The sequence below is a fragment of the Equus quagga genome, chromosome 13 (assembly GCF_021613505.1).
Source record: "Equus quagga isolate Etosha38 chromosome 13, UCLA_HA_Equagga_1.0, whole genome shotgun sequence".
Lineage (NCBI taxonomy): Eukaryota > Metazoa > Chordata > Mammalia > Perissodactyla > Equidae > Equus > Equus quagga.
Window position 1 is genome coordinate 79,374,535 of NC_060279.1, and position 17,231 is coordinate 79,391,765.

The following is a 17,231-nucleotide window of genomic DNA, read 5'->3' on the forward strand; positions in this document are numbered from 1 at the left end:
GGGGACGTGGGACGGGTCAGGCTCCAGGGCTTTGGCACGGCTGGTGACTGGGCAGAGGGAGGTTCTCTCCTCCCCGCCACGGCCTGACGCCGAAGTGATGGACGCTGAACAAAGGAACGAGCCTTCTTCACCCCGACCCAGGAGAGCCTAGATGCCTCGCATGTCGGGAATGGTCACGGAGGACCAAAGCTCATGCTCCAGGATGCCTCTTGTGCCAGGAAGTCCCCGGGGTCTCGCCTCCCCCTTGCCCTGCCTCTGCCCCAAGCTAGCTGGGACAGGAACCGGCACGGGCTCCGCCACTCGGGGCAGGGACAGGGGCAGGGGCGAGCGTCTGGCTGGAACCCACCTGTCCATCAGCTGGCCCTGCAGCATGGCCGGGAGGAGACTGAGGCCATCGATGGCCCTGTCTCTGGGCGGCTCCAGGCCTGCGAGGGACAGGCTGGTGGTGAAGAGGTCCATGATGCTGCCCAGCTGGTGGCTCACCTGAAACAGACACAGTGGAGACTCAGGACGCCGTGCCCTGACGAGATGGCAGCCAGGGCCAGGTCTGCGCACCCTTCTGCTGCCCAGCTGGGTCTACAGAGGCGTGCGTGCTCGCACATCATCACGTGCCCTACAGCGTGTCTACCCACCCTGAACAGAGGCCTTCCCTGCCCCATGTACACTCGTGTGCACACACACCCGGCCCCAGCACCTGCGCACGAGAGGCCTCCCGCCCTGTCAGCCTCGCCGGGCCTGGTCTCCCCAGCCCCACCGACCCCCGGCTCTCCTGGACACCTCACGTCCACGAGGGTCATGCTGGCTCATGTGTGGCCGCACACAATTCTCCTGCCTCAGGGCCCCACGAGGGAGGGAGCAGCCCCTCATGGGGAGAGTGGCCGCAGGGAGGTTGGGGGCTGCATGGGGATTCAGTCTGGGCCGTCTGACCCCAGAGCAGGCCGAAGCGCCGTCCTGTCTGCTATTCCCGAGCCCTCACTTCTGCTGTGGCTGCGAATCAGAATCAGCCAGCAGAGAGAAGACGGCCAGCAGGGTCTCGCCGCTCGAGGCCTGCCCTCTCTGACCGGCCATCTGTCACCGTCACTGCAACACTGAACCACGTGAACTTCGCAAATCAGGTCCAAGCACAGGTGGAAAAGGACCCTGGAGCCCAGAGCAGCCTGGAGGCACCGGGGCTGGGGGGGCAGCTGGCCAAGGCTGGTGGGAGGGGACAGTGGTGGGCAGGGCCCGCCTTTCTTTCCAGAGGCCACACTGGGCCAAACTGAATGGTCCAGCTCCACAGAGCCAGCAGGAAGTGGCCCTGCGGACAGGCCTGAGGAGCTGACCACTGTGGGAAAGGGGCTGCCCACTGGTCTCCATGGATGCAGGTCGAGTCCCTGCATGCAGATCTGCCCTGTTTGGAGCCCACCGAGGTCCTTCCCCCCTCCCACCGCCCATGTGCAGAGACCGCCCCGCACTCCTGAGGTCTGGATCGGGGATGCACCGAGTCAGCAGGATGAACCCGCCAGCAGGTTTGGCAAGGCAGGTGTCCCCTTGCACCTGCTGTGGGCCGACTGCGAGCCACCCTTCATCTTAGCACCTCCCACGCCTGGCTGCCTGGTCCTCACGGGTGTTCCTCCACACCAGGACAACCTCCGCGTGGACCCTGAGCGCACGCCCAGCCACATGTGCCATCTGGTTCCGCGGCCCAGTGTGGGGACGTGAGGGTCGACATTCGGTTCCAACGCTCTGCGAGGCCCTGGCAGGGAGGATGGAGACGTGGCCCACGGCAGTCTCCCGTCCCCATTGCCTCCCTCCTTCATCACTTTTTTTGAAACGATTGGAAAACATCAATCAAGAGGCGAGCCTGCCATGCAGGCGGGTGGAGCGGGCAGGAGGGGCGTCTGATGGCCTGCATCAGCGCGGCAGCCGGGAGCTCTGGGTGGCTCTTAGAAACACAGACGCGCTCGACCTGCACGCAAGGGCTTCAGGAGAAATGCAATCCGTCCGTGGCAGGCCGTCATCAGACTGTTATCAACACTTTCAAGACCTAACTCGGAATCCAAGGCTACAGTCAACAAAGTCGCCCCACCAGGTACGGAGGAGAGAGCCCAAGATTGGAGGCTGGGTGGACGAATGTCAGGACGCTTTTAAATAAAATCCTCGCGCAGCTAGCACAGGGCACAGGCCCCTCTGATTCAGTCCCAGTGTCTGCCCGCGGGACGTGCGGAGGGAGACGTAGTGTGGCTCTGAGAACATGTCCTTTCTGCTCCAGGAACAGGGCCCAGGGGCCTGGAGCCAGGCCGGCAGGACCAGGAGTCCCACAGGCTGGAGCCTTCCCATGGCGGGAGTGGGGAGAGGGCTCTCTCTGGGACCATCCCAGGAGGACAGGCCGTCAGGGGGAGGAGGGTGGGCTCCACGCCCACAGCTTGGATCCGCACTCGGCTCTGCCACCCGCTGGCTGGGAGGTCCCGACAGGTGACTTCTTCTCATCAGGCCTGTGTCTGCTAGCATGTGGATGTGGATGATGATGATGACGGGAAGCAGAATGTCACCCGCCCCAGGATGCCCACACCCTAATCCCCGGGCCTGTGAACGTTTCCTTACATGGGAAACGGGGATCAAGGTCGCCAATCAGCTGACCTTAAACAAGAGCTGATCCTGGATCCCTGGGGGGGGCCCCGTGTCATCATACGGTCCTTATACTGGGACGGGGGCAGGAGAGTCAGAGTCAGAGTGACAGGGGTGACATGTGACCGGCCACTGCTGACCCAGACGAGGGAGAGACAGGCCAGGATCCAAGAAGCTGGAAAAGACGAGGAAATGGATTCTTGCCTGGAGCCCGGGAGGAACCAGCCCTGCGACACCAGATTTTAGCCGAGAGACGGTGCTGGGTTACCTCCCAACCCCCGACCCCCATGAGAGGACACGTGTGCCGTTTAAGCCACTAGGTGTGGGGACTGTTCCAGCAGCCACAGGACACTCCTCGTGGTGCTGCTGTGGGGCTGAGCTGACACCAGCGTCCAACACTGTTCTCTGGAGAAGCCCGTCAGAAAGGAAGGGACCGGGGGAGAATGCGACATCACATTTAGAAACTCCAGTCTTGAGACCGCGTCTGTGACAGGCCTGAACTGGGTGCCCAGTTAGAGGAGCCCCTGCCTGTGGGTTCTCAGCCAAGGGAGGGCAGAGCGAGGGGCTCTGAGGAGCAGGAAAGGCTGGCTGGTCGAGACAGCGGCAGGACACCCACCGTGCCCAGCCAGAGGGCCAGGCCCCCAGCCCTGCGCTCTGTACTCAGCACTGCAGACAGCTGTCAAGGCCTCGTCCAGCCACTGCTGTCTGACAGTGTGTCCACAGAACACAGTGCCTGGAGACGCACTTTGGGAAACAAGCCTGTGGCCAAACAAGATTTTAAAAACTCAGCTAGATCTATGCCTTTTCCAGAAGTTCCTGATACCTATTAGACACTAAAGGCTCTGACAAGTCCTGCAGAAAAGAAACCCATTTAACTCGGTTTACTGCCACACTGACTGACCATGGAAGCCTCTGCCTGCCACGGTAGCTAATGACACCCCATGTGACGCCCCAGAGGACACTGTCCCAGTGCCGGCCCCATGTACCCTTCTCCAGCTGCCTCCCTGACACCCCAGGCGATACCCCATGGGAGACTGTCCCAGAGGCTGCCGCATGCACGCTTTACCAGCTGCCTCCTTGGGGAGGGGTTGGCTTGGAGGGGAGTGGTGAGTCTGACCTCCGCGTTTCCTAGGCAACGCAGAGTGAGTGGAGTGGGCAGGGCAGCGAGGGGGCTGAGCCTCCACACCCCAGGATGGCTGCAGGCCTGGGCAGGCAGCCAGCCTGACTCACCTGGCCTGCAGGGATGCGCCCGGGCCACCACGCGACTGCAGGCTCTCTCATCCCGCCTTCGAACGTGGTCTGCTTCCCGCACAGAAAGGGGCCATTACTGCCACCTGGGGAGGGAGAGGTGTCGCCCATCAGACCATCTACCCCGAGTCCCCGGGGCCACACGCACCTGGTGGGGCCCCTGCCCTCAGATGCGTCTGTCCACTTTGATCTCTGCCAGGTAAGCTGTCTGTGAGTTTAGGAAAATATGCCAATGGAGAACAGCACAGCGTCAGAGGAGAAGCCCAGAAGTGACCTCATTCAGCCCTAAATGCACAGGAGGCAGCAGTGACCTGCTAGCTGGGAGGTCCCGACAGGTGACTTCCTGTCATCGGGCCTGTGTCTGCTAGCATGTGGATGCGGATGATGATGATGATGGGAAGCAGAATGTCACCCGCCCCAGGGCTGCTCAGTGGCAGAGCCAGGACAGGGCGAAGGCGCTGGCCTCGGTCTCCGTCCTCCCCCACCAAGCTCTCTCTCCTGACCAGGCACCTGCAGGGAAGCCAGAAACCCCAAAACTGGGGAGGGGGCGTCAGGCCTGGAACGGGCATTCACCACTCCCACGCTGACATGCCCTTCCTGGGTCAGGAGTGGCTGAGGTGCCCATCCTTTGAGGGGACGACAGTGTGCTACAGAAGGTGGCGTGAGCGGGCGGCCCTGCCCGTGTGTGACTAGGTCGACCCCACAGCACAGCTGTTGGGGCTTCTATGTCTGTTCCCACTGGACGGTCCCAGGCTGAGCCCCTCCACATTCCACCCCACGGGCGGCTGAGGGGACGCTGAGCAAGTGGCGGGAGCCAGGTGTTCTCGAGTGGAGCCTCATCTGCGGTCATCACTGTTACCAGACACGGACCCTAACTCCCTTCTCCTGTCCTGCCTAAACTCTAACCTCTGTGTTTGACCTTACTCTCTTGTCTTCTTGCAAGGGGCAGCTGTTCCTTTATCTAACACCTCAGGGCCTTGAGCTTACGTGGTTTCCGGGATGTTCCAGGGAGACACTCTAAGCCACAACTGCCATGGACCTAGCTGCTCTGACTGGGACGAGGCCGGCCCAGACCATAGCCACAAGACTGGCAGGGGCACAGACAGGCAGAGCGTTGGACTAAAGCGACCGCCCGCATTCACATCAGGAATTCCCGTCCTCGGGGAGGGTGAAGCAGCCATTTTGAAGTCACGCGATGCCTGATTTCAATTCCCGTGCGTGCAGGCTTGTTCCCACCTCCACATGTGACAATGAAACTTGCCCTTTGAATATTCATCCCCCACCCAAATAAAGACGCCCCCTAAGCCCATGCTCGGGGGGGCCACAGCTTTGTGAAATTATTGCCTATGGTCTCCATTCTTCATGCCTCAAATAAAAATTCTACTTTGTGAGACAACTACTTCTGGTGCAATTTGATTTAACTCCCAAGAAAGGACCCACATCGATGGTCTCGTCACACGACGACCAGTGGGGCTACTCCGAACACTTGCCTTGTTTCGGAGCAGAAATGAGGGCAGCGCCGTTGTCCGACGTGAAGAAAACAAACGTGCTCTCTGCGATCCCCAGGTCCTGCAGTGAGTGCAGGATCTTCCCAACACTGTCATCGATCTCCCGGACAGCGTCCCCGTATCTGTGAGGAAGACCAAACGGCTATCAGGTGGCCAATGGCATCTGTCTGATCAGACAGCACTTAAATCATAACTTCAGGGACGGACAGCAAAACAGACTGGCTGAACCCAGAGAAGAGAAGGAGGAAAATTCAAGTTCAAGCTGGCAGAGTTAAGCTAGGATGGTACGAGCCACATGGCCGCAGCCCTCCCCCCACCAATCCTGGGCTGGCGGACACTCCCAGCGAGGCACAGCCACTGCCGTCGTCCTCTACAGTCAATACTTAGAGACGTAAGGGAAACGAGTGCCCTGCCCTCGGAGGTAAGCAAGCACAGCTGAACCCCCCAGGTGGGGTCTGCATCTCCATGACCAAGGACTCACCGCCCTCGCTGACTGGTGCCCAAGAAAGGCTTAGACGCGTAAACAGGTGCGTGTGTGGCGTCAACGGCCCAGTAGAGAAAGAAGGGGCGCCGCGCTGCCTGCTGCCTCCTGATGAAGTCCAGGGCCTCCTGAGGAGGGGAGCACAGCGTCCTCCTCCGCCCAGAGGCCCACCTGCCCGCATCCAGAGCCCGCCCAGCCCAGGCTCCCATCACCTGCAGGTAGATCTGGGTGAGGTTGGCTTCGCCGGTCTTCAGATTAATTGGAAATTCCTCATAATATCTGAGAATAACACACATCCAGAAAGAAATCAGACTACAGGCCGAGACGGCCCCCTTCTCCCTGATTTCACAGGCAATGTCATGAGCCTCATTTAAAAGAATGATTTCTATCTTATTCCATCCATTTCTGAACAAATGAACAGGTGCTCGCATGGCTCCTGAGGTCACAGGTCGTGGAGCACAAGGTGGGCTAAGGCTGGGCACCATGGCAACTCCAGCACCTGCCAGGAGGAGGCCCGGGGCGTGGAGACGGGGGCTGGGCCGCAGCTAATGGGCGGGGCTTCCTCATGAGGCAACGCCTGGCCAGCTGCGCATGGCTGTCCTAGGAGCCACTGCCACTGCGGATGGTGAACGTGCGGGGTGTGCGTTCTATCTCAACAAAGCTGTTACTGGAAAAGGCAACGAGTCAGCCCAGCTCTTTGGTCCACTGATGGGTAAGGAGAGCTTCCATCAAAAATAAAAATAGTAAAAAAGGAAAAAGAAAGAAAACGTTAAGCAAAACTCAAGAAAGACCAGGGCCCTGGCCCCGTGTGGCTACCTGCAGGCGCCCTGCAGCCAGACCGTGGGCCAGACAGGCCTGTCCTGGAGCCGACGGCCTGCAGACGCACTCACTCTCGAAGGCACAGTAGGGTTTCATCCACCCTTCCTCTGAGACGCTGTGATATCCCGCACGGCCCAAGTTCAGCCAGCGTGCCAATGTGGTGAGGCAGATGGCCTCTGAAGCTGGATCCCAGGGCCTGCCCAGGGGCTGCATAGGGCCCGAACCCCAGAAATGGCGTGCAATGGTTGCCGTGTGCACACACCTCATCATATTTTCTGAAAAGGTCAGAAACCCTGTGGGCGTGGCTGGCACAGTGGCCCTAGGCGTTGAGTCCTGTAAGGCTCTGGGCAGAACAAGGTGGCAAAGCCGAGCCCTGCACACTGAGCCACCAGCACTGGTGGGCAGGTGGTTCCAGAAACTCCGTCCCGCTCCCAGGGCAACAGCAGAGGAAGGGGGGACCCGTTACCTGCCGACCATCTCCCAGTCCCTGTACACAGGGATGTTGGGCCTGGCCCTGTTGTCATAAGGTCCAAAGTGGCAGTTGGGGGATCCAAACCACTCGTCGAATCCATGCTTCAGGGGGTGGAACTGAGGCCTGTGGCCCAGATGCCTAGAAACAGGAACCCAAGACACTTCAAGGACTTCACACAGCACGGGGACACCCCAAAGTTCTGAGCAGCGACACCCATCACCTTCACAGAACATTCAACGAAACCAGCATCCTTCCAACGCTGAGTATGCACTGAGCCCAGGACACATCAAGACTGTACCCTTCAGGAGAGTGTCGGGACCCACCCTGCCCTCCCTGGGTGACACACTGCCCAGGCTATATCCGAGCGCTTCAGACACAGAGGAGGGTGTCCAGGTACAGTGAAGGTATCTGGGCACAGTGAGGGTGTCCAGGCTCGGTGAGGGCATCTGAGCACACAGGACGGTGTCCAGGCATGGCAAGGGCATCTGGGCATGGTGAGGGCATCCAGGCATGGTGAGGGTGTCCAGGCACGGGGTAGGTATCCAGGCACAGTGAGGGCATCCAAGCATGGTGAGGGTGTCCAGGCACAGTGTGGGCATCTAGGCACGGTGAGGGTGTCCAGGCACAGCGTGGGCGTCCAGGCACGGTGAGGGTGTCCAGCCATGGTGAGGGCATCCAGGCACGGTGCGGGTGTCCAGGCACAGTGAAGCTGTCCAGGCACAATGCAGGCGTCCAGGCATGGTGAGGGCATCCAGGCACAGTGTAGGTGTCCAGGCACAGTGAAGGCATCCAGGCATGGGAGAGGCTGTCTAGGCACAGTCAGGCTGTCCAGGCAGGGTGAGGGCGTCCAGGCACAGTAAGGGTGTTCAGGCATGGTGAGGCTGTTGAGGCATGCTGAGGGCATCTGAGCACAGAGGATGGTGTTCAGGCACAATAAGGGTGTCCGGGTAGAGAGGAGGGAAAGGAGTGTTCAGGTGTCCTGCTGCGAATGCTAGGAGGGCCTCTGGAAGATGGTAAGTGATGAGAAATCTCACACCCACCCGGGAGACATCCAGAGCTCCAGTCTCAGCTCCATCGCACACTCTGGTTGCTTCCTCTGGCTTTTTATTAATTCTCAGGACACCTCTGTGGGTTGTGTCTCGGCACACAGTGTTTTCCCTCCGGGTTTGCAAAGAAGGAAACGTTCCCATCAGGGAATTACCCAGTGTCTCCGGTTAAGGCTGCTAAGAGCCTCTTCTCCCAGTTCAGGATGATGGCCACGGGACCCATGGCCTGGGGGGCTGGGTGAGCTGTCACGCGGGACCACCCTCTTCAGACTAGTGCTGCTCCCCGACCCAGCGCCCTGGCCGCAACGGGGATGGCACGGCTGGAGAACATGGCAAGTGCCCGCAGGGGGACAACCGCCAAGCTGTTCGTGAGACGGGCTCTCCTTGGAGCGGAGCGGGTGTTTGCAAGGCCCCCCACCCTGTGGGTGTCAGGTGGAGCTGTGCAGAGCCTGCTGCCGGATCCTGGCCCCGTTCCCTCCCTCACGCCCCTTCTCCTTGGGGGCACCTAACATTGGGTCCTCCTGCCAACGGCAAGTGCCAACAAGCTCCCATCTGAATGGGAGGGGCTGGGGGCCCTTGAGCATGGCCTACCCGCTCTTCAGAACACTTGGCTTACGCAGTGGTTCTGGGGTGACTGGCTCTGGGTCACGGGCACTCGTGGAGTGAGGTGACTCCACCTAGGAAATGGGTTGGTTTCCTAGGTCTACATTTTACATTGCACAAAAACTCTCGCAGTGCCACGGGTGTGGAAACAGTGTCCCGGGAGCGGGGGTTCCTCTTCCTCTGCTGCAGGCCTCACCGTGACCACTCGGAGGCTACTCTGGACACACAGAGCCCAAGTCATCGTGAGTTCACTGCACAGCTTGGTCACTTGGTCAGGGAGGACGTGGCGTGGGCAGTGGAGGGGCTGGTTTGGCCGGGGCCAGAACTGAGCCGGTCAGCAACCGAGTGTGGGCGCCAGGAAGTGTGTCTCTTGGGGCCTCAGTTCCCCACTGCTAGCTCTAAAACGCTCGGCCCTGGACGGCCACGCAGCGCCTACCTAGGGCTCCTCGAGCCTCCTCTGCCAGGTACACGAACACCGGCCCTACGCGACTCCTCTCTCTGCAGAAATCTCACTGCCAGCTCTGTGCTTTGAGCTGCCTCCCTGCATCTCACATCCTCTCTGGGCCTGATGCGATGATGCCCTGCCATTTCTCAGTGTCCTACTCCAGCACCTGCTGGGAGGAAGTCACGCTGGCTGTGTGTGACACTGCTGCATGCCCACATCTGTCAGCTTAAACGGCCTTTGCTTAACAGAAACACCTGGCCAAGGGTCTGCTCACATTAAATCGTCAATTCAAAGTGCTTGCACCAAACAGCAGGCGGGCCAGCACTGCCCGCAGGTGAGCTGGGTGGCAGCCTGTCACAGTCCCCTGTGGCATGGCCTCTTACGGGCGTCTAGGCCCTGTCCACCCAGGATTGGTCAGGCTGAGGGAATCCGCATCCCTGGCACTGGGGACTGGAGGCAGGGCATCAGGCAGTCACGGCCTCAGCCGCCAACACTCGCCATGGCCCTACGGGACCCTGCTGAGACCAGGACCCCCACCTGGTGGAGGAGAGGCCGAGCCCTCTGCCCAGGCCTCTGAAAGCCCGTCCTTGCACTGGCCATGGTCGCCCTGACCCTGGCTGGTCCACCAGCACTGCGTCTACCACCCCAGTCCACACGGGCTGCTTCTCTAGCCCCTGCCCGACTCCTCTTCCCCTCCTGTGTTCACCTCTCTCCTGTATGGTTGTCACAAATCTCAAGAGCTCATGGAGGCACGCTCGCACTCCAGCCCTGGCGGCCCCAAGTCAAACACCGTGAATGAGAGGCTGCTGGACCCGGAACAGAGCCATCGGATGGGCACAGCCCTGACCTGGCTCTGGCAGGCCCTGTGGCTGCCCTCCGCCACAGTCTCCCTGGCGCTGCTGGGGACCATGCAGGCTGGGAGGGTGCCTGAGGCCCAGGGCACCCCTGTCAGCTCTGCTCTGCAGCCACCATCTGCTCGGAGCTCGTCCGCTGGGCAGGACGGCCCCCACCTTGTCTCAGGAGTGAGAAGGCATTCATCAAGTCTTCTCTGGGTCACTGGGAGTTTCTGACAACTACTCTCCTGGTATCTGCAGATCCCTCGTCACCATGACTGTCAATTGTGTGGAGTGGCCGTGCTTGAGGGGCGCAGACAAGGCGCTTGTCCTCGAGAAAGCAGCACCAGTGAGTGCCACAGGGGTTAAGAGCAGAAGGGCCACAGTGCAGTGAAGGAAAGACAATAAGGGCTGGAAAATCAGGAAAGGCTTCCTATAGGAAGTGACCTTGCTAGTCTCCAAGGGCCTCAACATTTGGGAAAGGAAAGAGACATTTCACCTTTACACGAACCCTCCAGGGCTGCTCACTTGGGCATCCTCCTGGGAGTAAGAGAGAGAAACTCTTTAATGTGCTTGAAACAGTGTAAACGGCGTGTGCAGCCACATGAGCTATGACACAATCATTCGATTCGGTGACTCCACAGCTCACGACTGTCCTCTACCTCCTGGCTGCATTTTCACTTCACTGCCAGACAGAGCCTCGTGCTTGCTGACAAGGTGTGTCACCTGTGACGGTACCGTGTGTGCAATAATGTGGCTCCTCTGGTGACGCTGCAGCAACAGGCAGCCCAGGGACAAGAGCAGAGGGAAGGGGCGGGTGGCTGGGACACGTGATGTGCGAGGAGTTCATGGACTCGCGGCTGAGGACCCAGCCTTGTGACAGGAGGTCCCCCAGTATGGCCATGCCAGCTTTTAAAGGAACGCTTTTTCTAAAAGGACCTGGGACTCAGAGGCCCCACTCGCCAGCCAAGAAGTCCTCCCTGTCTGGAAGGGTTTAGTAAGGACCCCTCGTGCGGAACACGCCAGGCAGGTGAGCGTCAGGACTCACCACTTGCCCACGATCTTGCTGATGTAGCCGGCCTCCTTCAGCAGCTCGGGCAGGAGGCGCTCCGAGTCTGGGATGCCGCCCACGATCTCCTGCGGCGTGTAGGCTGGAAGAGCGAGGCAGCGTGTGAGCCATGTGCACACGTGGAGGAGGCCATGCTACAGAAGGTGACACATCTGAACCCTGGACCCTCAGGGTCAACGGCAAAGCCCTGGTTAGGAGCTGCCACTGCTGTGTGGCCCTTTGGGGTCTTCCTGGCACCGCCTCAAAGTCTGCACCGTTACCAGGTGGAGATGGGGCAAACCACCGGTCCCAGAGGGGTCTGGACCATCAGGACAGAGCCCCAGCCTCCTGACCCCTCTGCTGGTCCCCCTGGGGTCTCGGGAACACCCCATCTGACACCATGAGGGCCTGCTCTGGCCAGGCCTCCCTTCTTCAACGGCCACATGAAATCCCTCTTGTCTGTGAGGCCGGCCCTGGAGCATGATTGTCCCAGCACGCTCCCTGGTCGGACCCACAGCACCTGGCTTTCTCAGGTCTCTTTGTGGGCGTATAGCTTGCCCCCCCGCAAAAGGGCAGCAGCTCCTTGGGAGATTCCCAACTCGCCAGCCCATGCTGGGAAGCCCTGGGGACAGGACGGGGCAGGGAAGGAGTTGTGAGTGTTGCCTGTGGGCCTCAGCCTTCTGCTCAGAGCGGGAGCCAGGAAGGAGGCCTGGCCCCGCCCTGGTCCCCGAGCCCTCGCACTGACCTCACCTTCTTCTCTACTTGCCTAAAACATGTTGTTTTTGGTGGAAATGCTGCAGTCTGTTTTAAAATGACACATTATAACCCAAACAAAGCCTTTGAACCTGAGCAAGGAGTGTTGCCCTGGAGAGGGAGGGTTCCAGGTGAGCAGGTGGCAGATGTCCCCCCCTTGTCCTGGGTCCCCGTGCCGCAGGAGCACTCTGAGTGCACAGCGTACCGTTCCTGGCGTGCCCACTGGTCGTGTAGAAGCCGTTTCGGATGGGCAGACGTCCAGTGAGCAGAGCCGCCCGCGCTACATGGAGGTGATAAAAGAGAGGCCATGAGGTGGGCGCCACCTGTCATACTCGCCACCGGCTCTGCTCCCGGCGCTTGTGAATCCCGCCTGCCTCCTGAGGGCCAGGGTGGGCAGACCACCCCTGCACAGACAGGTCCAGGTGGGCCACGAGGAGCGCAGGGTCCATAGGCCTCTCCTCACGCCCCCCCACCCCGGGAGGCGTTACTTCTCTGCCTCAAGATCAGCATGTACGCCCTACCTCTCAGCAGGGGTGGGTCTCTCCCTGAGGAAGGGACCCCCTGCCTCCTGCCCTTCGACCCCACCCCCATGGCCAGAGGCACCTCCCCAGCCAGTGGCCGCTCAGCTCCAGGAATCAGAACAACAGCCCTGCCGCAGGCAGTGACTTTCACCTCAAGGGTCCTGAGAGGCTCAAGCCCCTGGGCCTCTCCCAGCCTTGCTCCCGGAGCCCGGGTGCTGCCAGCGCCAGGATCCCAGGGAAGGGCACAGCCCGCCTGCCCGTGCTCTGGGCCCTCAGAGGAAACGCCCGTGCCCCGTCCCTCCCCCTGCCCGGTACCAGCCCCGACTTACACGGTGAGCACAGGGGGTTGGCCGTGTAGAAGTTCGGGAAAAGCATCCCTTCAGCGGCCATCCGGTCTAAATTTGGGGTCTCTCTGGAAGGTTCTCCGTACACCCCCAGGTCGCCCCACCCCATCTGCAGGAAAGAGCAGAGAGAGATGGGATGAGCCTCCTTCCGTCCCGGGGAAGATGAGTGGGAACAGGCCAGGGGCCCGGGTGCGGGCACTGGCGCCAGCACGTGGGGCTCGGTCACAGGCGCCGGCTCCTCTTGGTGGGCACAGCCACCCAGCCACCCCTTTCCAGTCCTGCCCCAACGCTGCTGGCTCACAGAGAATCCCGGCCTTCACAGAGGGAAGCCAGCCCTGTGACCCCGTGCTTCCAGACGCTAGCCTCCAGAACTGGGAGAGAATAAATTTCTGTTGCTCTAAGGCAGCAAGTTTGCAGTAATTTATGTCCTGAGAAACTAATGTGCACACTATGCAATACTACTCAGCCACGAAAGGAGTGAGGCTCTGACACACTGTGGCCTGAATGACCTGGAAAACGTGACGCTCTGTGAGAAAAGCCAGACACACAAGACCGCCTATGGTCTGATTCCATTCACGCGAAACGTCCAGAACAGGCAAAGCCGCAGACATAAAGCAGACTAATGGTTGCCAGGAGCTGGGGGAGGGGAACGGGCAGTGACTGCACTGGGGACAGGGCTTCTTTTTGGAGTGACAAAAATGTTCTGGAACTAGATGGCGCTGGTGAACGCACAATATTGCAAATGTGCTAAATGCTACTGAACTGTATACTTAAAAATGGTTAAAACGGTCAATTTTATGTTAAATGCACTGTACCAAAATCAAACGAGCCCAGTGGTAAGACATGTTAACACGTGGGCAGGCGTGGGTGGACGCACAGACCCGCGATGAAGCCAGGAGGAGAGGAGACTGGCGGGGGATCCCCAGCAGGTGCGCCGTAGCGCTCTTCCACCTTCCCTGTGTGTTTCTGAACTGTCGTCCTAAGACATTTTTAAACAACACTTAGAAAAGGACATGGGGACATGAACTTTACTTGCTGACTGAACGCATCCTCCTGGAGCCCACGTCCTGGGGGGAGCCCTGACACCAGGACTCCCCTCAGCATCACAGGCGGGCGGGACGCGGCCTGGCCTGGTGGCGTAGGTTCTCCTCCGGATTCGTCAACTGCGACAAGGTCCCTCCAAACCAGTCTCCTTAAATGTCCCCTCAGCGTAAGCCCCAAGGGCGTCGCTTCCACAATGATTCAACGCTGTCCCCGCTTCCCCTGGAGAAGGGGGAGCTCCGGCTGCAGAGCGGGGCCCAGGGAGCTGCAGCCCGCGTGAGTGGGGTCTTCCCTCAAATCCTTGCCCCCCGAGAAGGTGCTCCAAGAGCCAAACCAAGTGCCCGTTGGACCCAGCGATTCCACTCCGGCAATCCAGAGTCCAAAAACACGACCACGTGAGAGCGTGTGTTCCCAGCAGCACTGCTTATGATCGCTGAGAGGTGGATACAAGCAGCGTCCATCGACAGATGAACTGATGAAACGCGGTCCATCCACACGGCAGAACACGACTAGCCGTAGAGCGGAGTGAAGCACCCACACGGTGACCACGTGGAGAAGCTCGAGAACAAGATGCCACGTGAGGGAAGTGGGTCACAGAAGGACAGATGTAGGATCCTATTTATAAGAAACATCCAGAGAAGGGAAATCCACAGACAGAAAAGCAGATTAGTGGTTGCCAGGGTGAACGGGGGACGGGGGTGACTGCCAACGGAGACAGGGTTTCTTCTGGGGTGAGGAGAATGACCTCAGGCTGACTGTGGTGATGGGCGCACGACGCCATGAATTTACCAGCAACCAATGAACCCCACTTGAACTGGGAGGACTGTGTGCAACGTGGACCCGTCTCAACGGAGCAGTGAGGCGCGAAGCACAGTGCCGGTGTTCCGCTGGGCCTGGCAGCTCGAGGCTGGGCGTCACACACGGGGCGCCAAGAGCCGACTGTGCGTTCTGCTGTCAGGGGCCCTCTGGGTGGCGCAGACCTGGATTTGGCCCTTTCGGCTTCTGGCCCCTTTGGAGGTGGTTTATTTTGAAGACATTCGGTGACAACAGGAGCTGGGATGAAACGCATGCCTGGAGAGAGGGGCGGCTGGCAGGAAGAAAGGGAGGCAGGCAGGAGCACCCCAGCATGCAGATTTGTCCTCGCGGGCGTGGGTGGCTGCTGTACCTCTAGGCCGCCACATCCCAGGTCAGAGGAGCAGAGAGAGGCAGGGGGGCTGGTCATGGGGCCACCCCTTACCTGGCACCCACCAAAATTCCAGCCTCTGGGAGGAAGGAACAGTTCAGCACAAGAGCCTCTCCTCAGGGAGTGGGGGGCCTCCCTGAATCCCAGGTCCTTGACGCCGGCCAAGGGCCGACCCACCTCCTGGTGGGCCTCTCTGAGACCGGCAGCCATCAGCCTGCTGCACTAACTCTTCTGCTCAGTACCATTCTATTATTACTAATTGGTCAGCTTTCTCAGCTATGAGAACAGGGACATTCACATCCGCCTTGCAGAGTCACTGGGGTGAAATGAAGCCATCAGGGAAGAGACCCCATGCAGGTTTTGCAGGCAGCGTTAAGTATCTCTTCCCTCCCCTACGTGGCTGCCCACGTTCACAGAAGCAAAAGCAGCCAGGACCCAGGAGTTATGGCCTCCTCCTGCCCTCGGCTTCTCCTCTACTTAGAATTTCCAGACTTTTGATCAATGCAAGCCTCACTCGTGGCTGGCTGCGAGGGATGATTATGAAGACACTCTGGCCATGTGCTCATCCACGTGATCACACACCGAAGGACACACAGGGTCCACTGTTTGGCTCTGGAGGTTCAGGCTGCGGCCCCCACTGATGGGCCCACCATGGTGACACCAGAGTTGGCCTCTGTACAGCCCGACGTTAAACCTCCTCAGTAGGCGGAGAAGTCTTTCCTAGTCCTATATTAAAGACAAGGAAGTGCCCGGGCCCTTGGGAGCAGGAGTGGTCTGGGATACCCCAGGAGGGAGCCTCTGGCCCCCTGTCCCTAGGGCCCCATTGGCCTTGGACAACGGTGATGAGTCAGCTCCAGAGAAGAAATGGTTCTCAGTGTCTTCTAAACTCATTCCACACACGTGTACAGGGGGCCTGTCCTGGGTCTGAGGACAGGCTGAGGAAGGAGACAGATGCCATCCCTACCCTCCCCAGGTGCCACCCTGGGCAGTCGAGGGGTCTGCAAGCCTCGCCATAATTGTCCTCGTCCTGCTCCCCAAGCGGCCCTCCCCGGGGTGGGCTCGAGGCCCCAGCTGGACAGGCCAGCAGACCCCTTCCCCCGAGACCCTGGCTCAGGGGGCTGGGCAGTGTGCCCTCCCACTGGGTCTGCTGACCGTCGGGGTGGACGAGGCCAAGTGAGGACACAGAGCTGGGGGAGTGGGGGCCTCTGGATCCCACCGGCCTGAAGCCATCCAGTCAGGATAGATGGGGTTCCCATTTCTGCTTAAGTCACTTTGAGTACGTTTTCTCTCATTTGCCACCAAAAAAGTCCTGAGTAACCCACATTCGCTGACCAGCACAGAGGTCTGCCAGGCTTCTTTGGGTTTCAGCTGTCTAAGAACCCCGTAGCTACAAGGAGGAAGCTGCACAGGAGGGGCCTGGCACTGGGCCTCCTGGCTGGCTGTTCCCCTTTCCTGCCGCCCCACCCTGGGGCACCCAGGCAGGGGAGCTCCCGACATCACCCTCCATCAAGTAAAGACGCTCCCAGAGCTGGTTATGGCCAGGACAGGGGCCAAAGAGCTCCAAGGCCTTTCCAGAGCTCAGGGGGCAGTGGGATCTGCGCCCACGTGTGTGCGGGCTCCAGCTTTACCCCGATGCCTCACATTGACTGATTTCAGAATCTCCATCGCATCCCAGCCTCCTCGGGTAAGGAACACAGGACACAACCACAAAGGGACAAGTGTACAGCTCAGCTCCCAGCCAGGAATCCTGCTAACCTCTGTGGGCTTGACCAACCAGTGTCACCAGTGTCACTGGGGGCCCGGGGCTGCACACACACAACCAGGGACATTCTTCCCGGTTCAGTTCCTCCAGGCCCCACAAAGACCTGACTTTTGGCCAGACTTCTTGGCAGGGCGGGAGCAGCCTGCCCTGCTGGACAAGGATAGCCCGGGGGCCGGGCAGGTCCAGTAGCCCAAGGCAGAGGGAAGCGAGCTCCAAGGCAGGCAGGCAGGCATGCTGGCCGGCGCTGGGTCTGGGTCAGCTCTGCACCCCTCCCTGCCCCACACACCCCAGGCACTGGGGGGTGAAGGCTGTGCAGGGGTGCCGGGGAGCTGTCTTCATCGGCCAGAGCCGCGCTGATCTGGGCTGGCCCTCCGTCCTCCGCGGGCGGGAGGAGCGGAAAAGGGAAGAGCACAGGAAGGATCTCCTGGCCCAGCCTGGACTCGATACCTCACCTCGGCTTCATCGCCCGCGCGGCTGCCTCCGCAGGGCCAGGCGCTGCCCCACCGCCGGCCGCCCC

General features: G+C 60.2%; 1 protein-coding gene across 4 annotated transcripts in view; it reads right to left on the reverse strand.

Moving 5' to 3' along the window:
* Positions 1-17,231, reverse strand: part of GALNS (galactosamine (N-acetyl)-6-sulfatase) — a 29,016-nt gene that overhangs the window by 11,529 nt on the left and 256 nt on the right. For 3 of the 4 annotated variants that reach the window (XM_046683637.1, XM_046683640.1, XM_046683639.1), the window contains exons 2-10: positions 12,714-12,837; positions 12,069-12,143; positions 11,111-11,213; positions 7,130-7,273; positions 6,057-6,123; positions 5,845-5,972; positions 5,346-5,485; positions 3,838-3,941; positions 347-483 (exon numbers count right to left, since the gene is read on the reverse strand). In XM_046683637.1, the coding sequence (XP_046539593.1) occupies positions 347-483; positions 3,838-3,941; positions 5,346-5,485; positions 5,845-5,972; positions 6,057-6,123; positions 7,130-7,273; positions 11,111-11,213; positions 12,069-12,143; positions 12,714-12,837 (1,022 nt within the window). The remainder of the gene's footprint in view (positions 1-346; positions 484-3,837; positions 3,942-5,345; positions 5,486-5,844; positions 5,973-6,056; positions 6,124-7,129; positions 7,274-11,110; positions 11,214-12,068; positions 12,144-12,713; positions 12,838-17,231) is intronic. The other variant, XM_046683638.1, reaches the window with a different exon arrangement.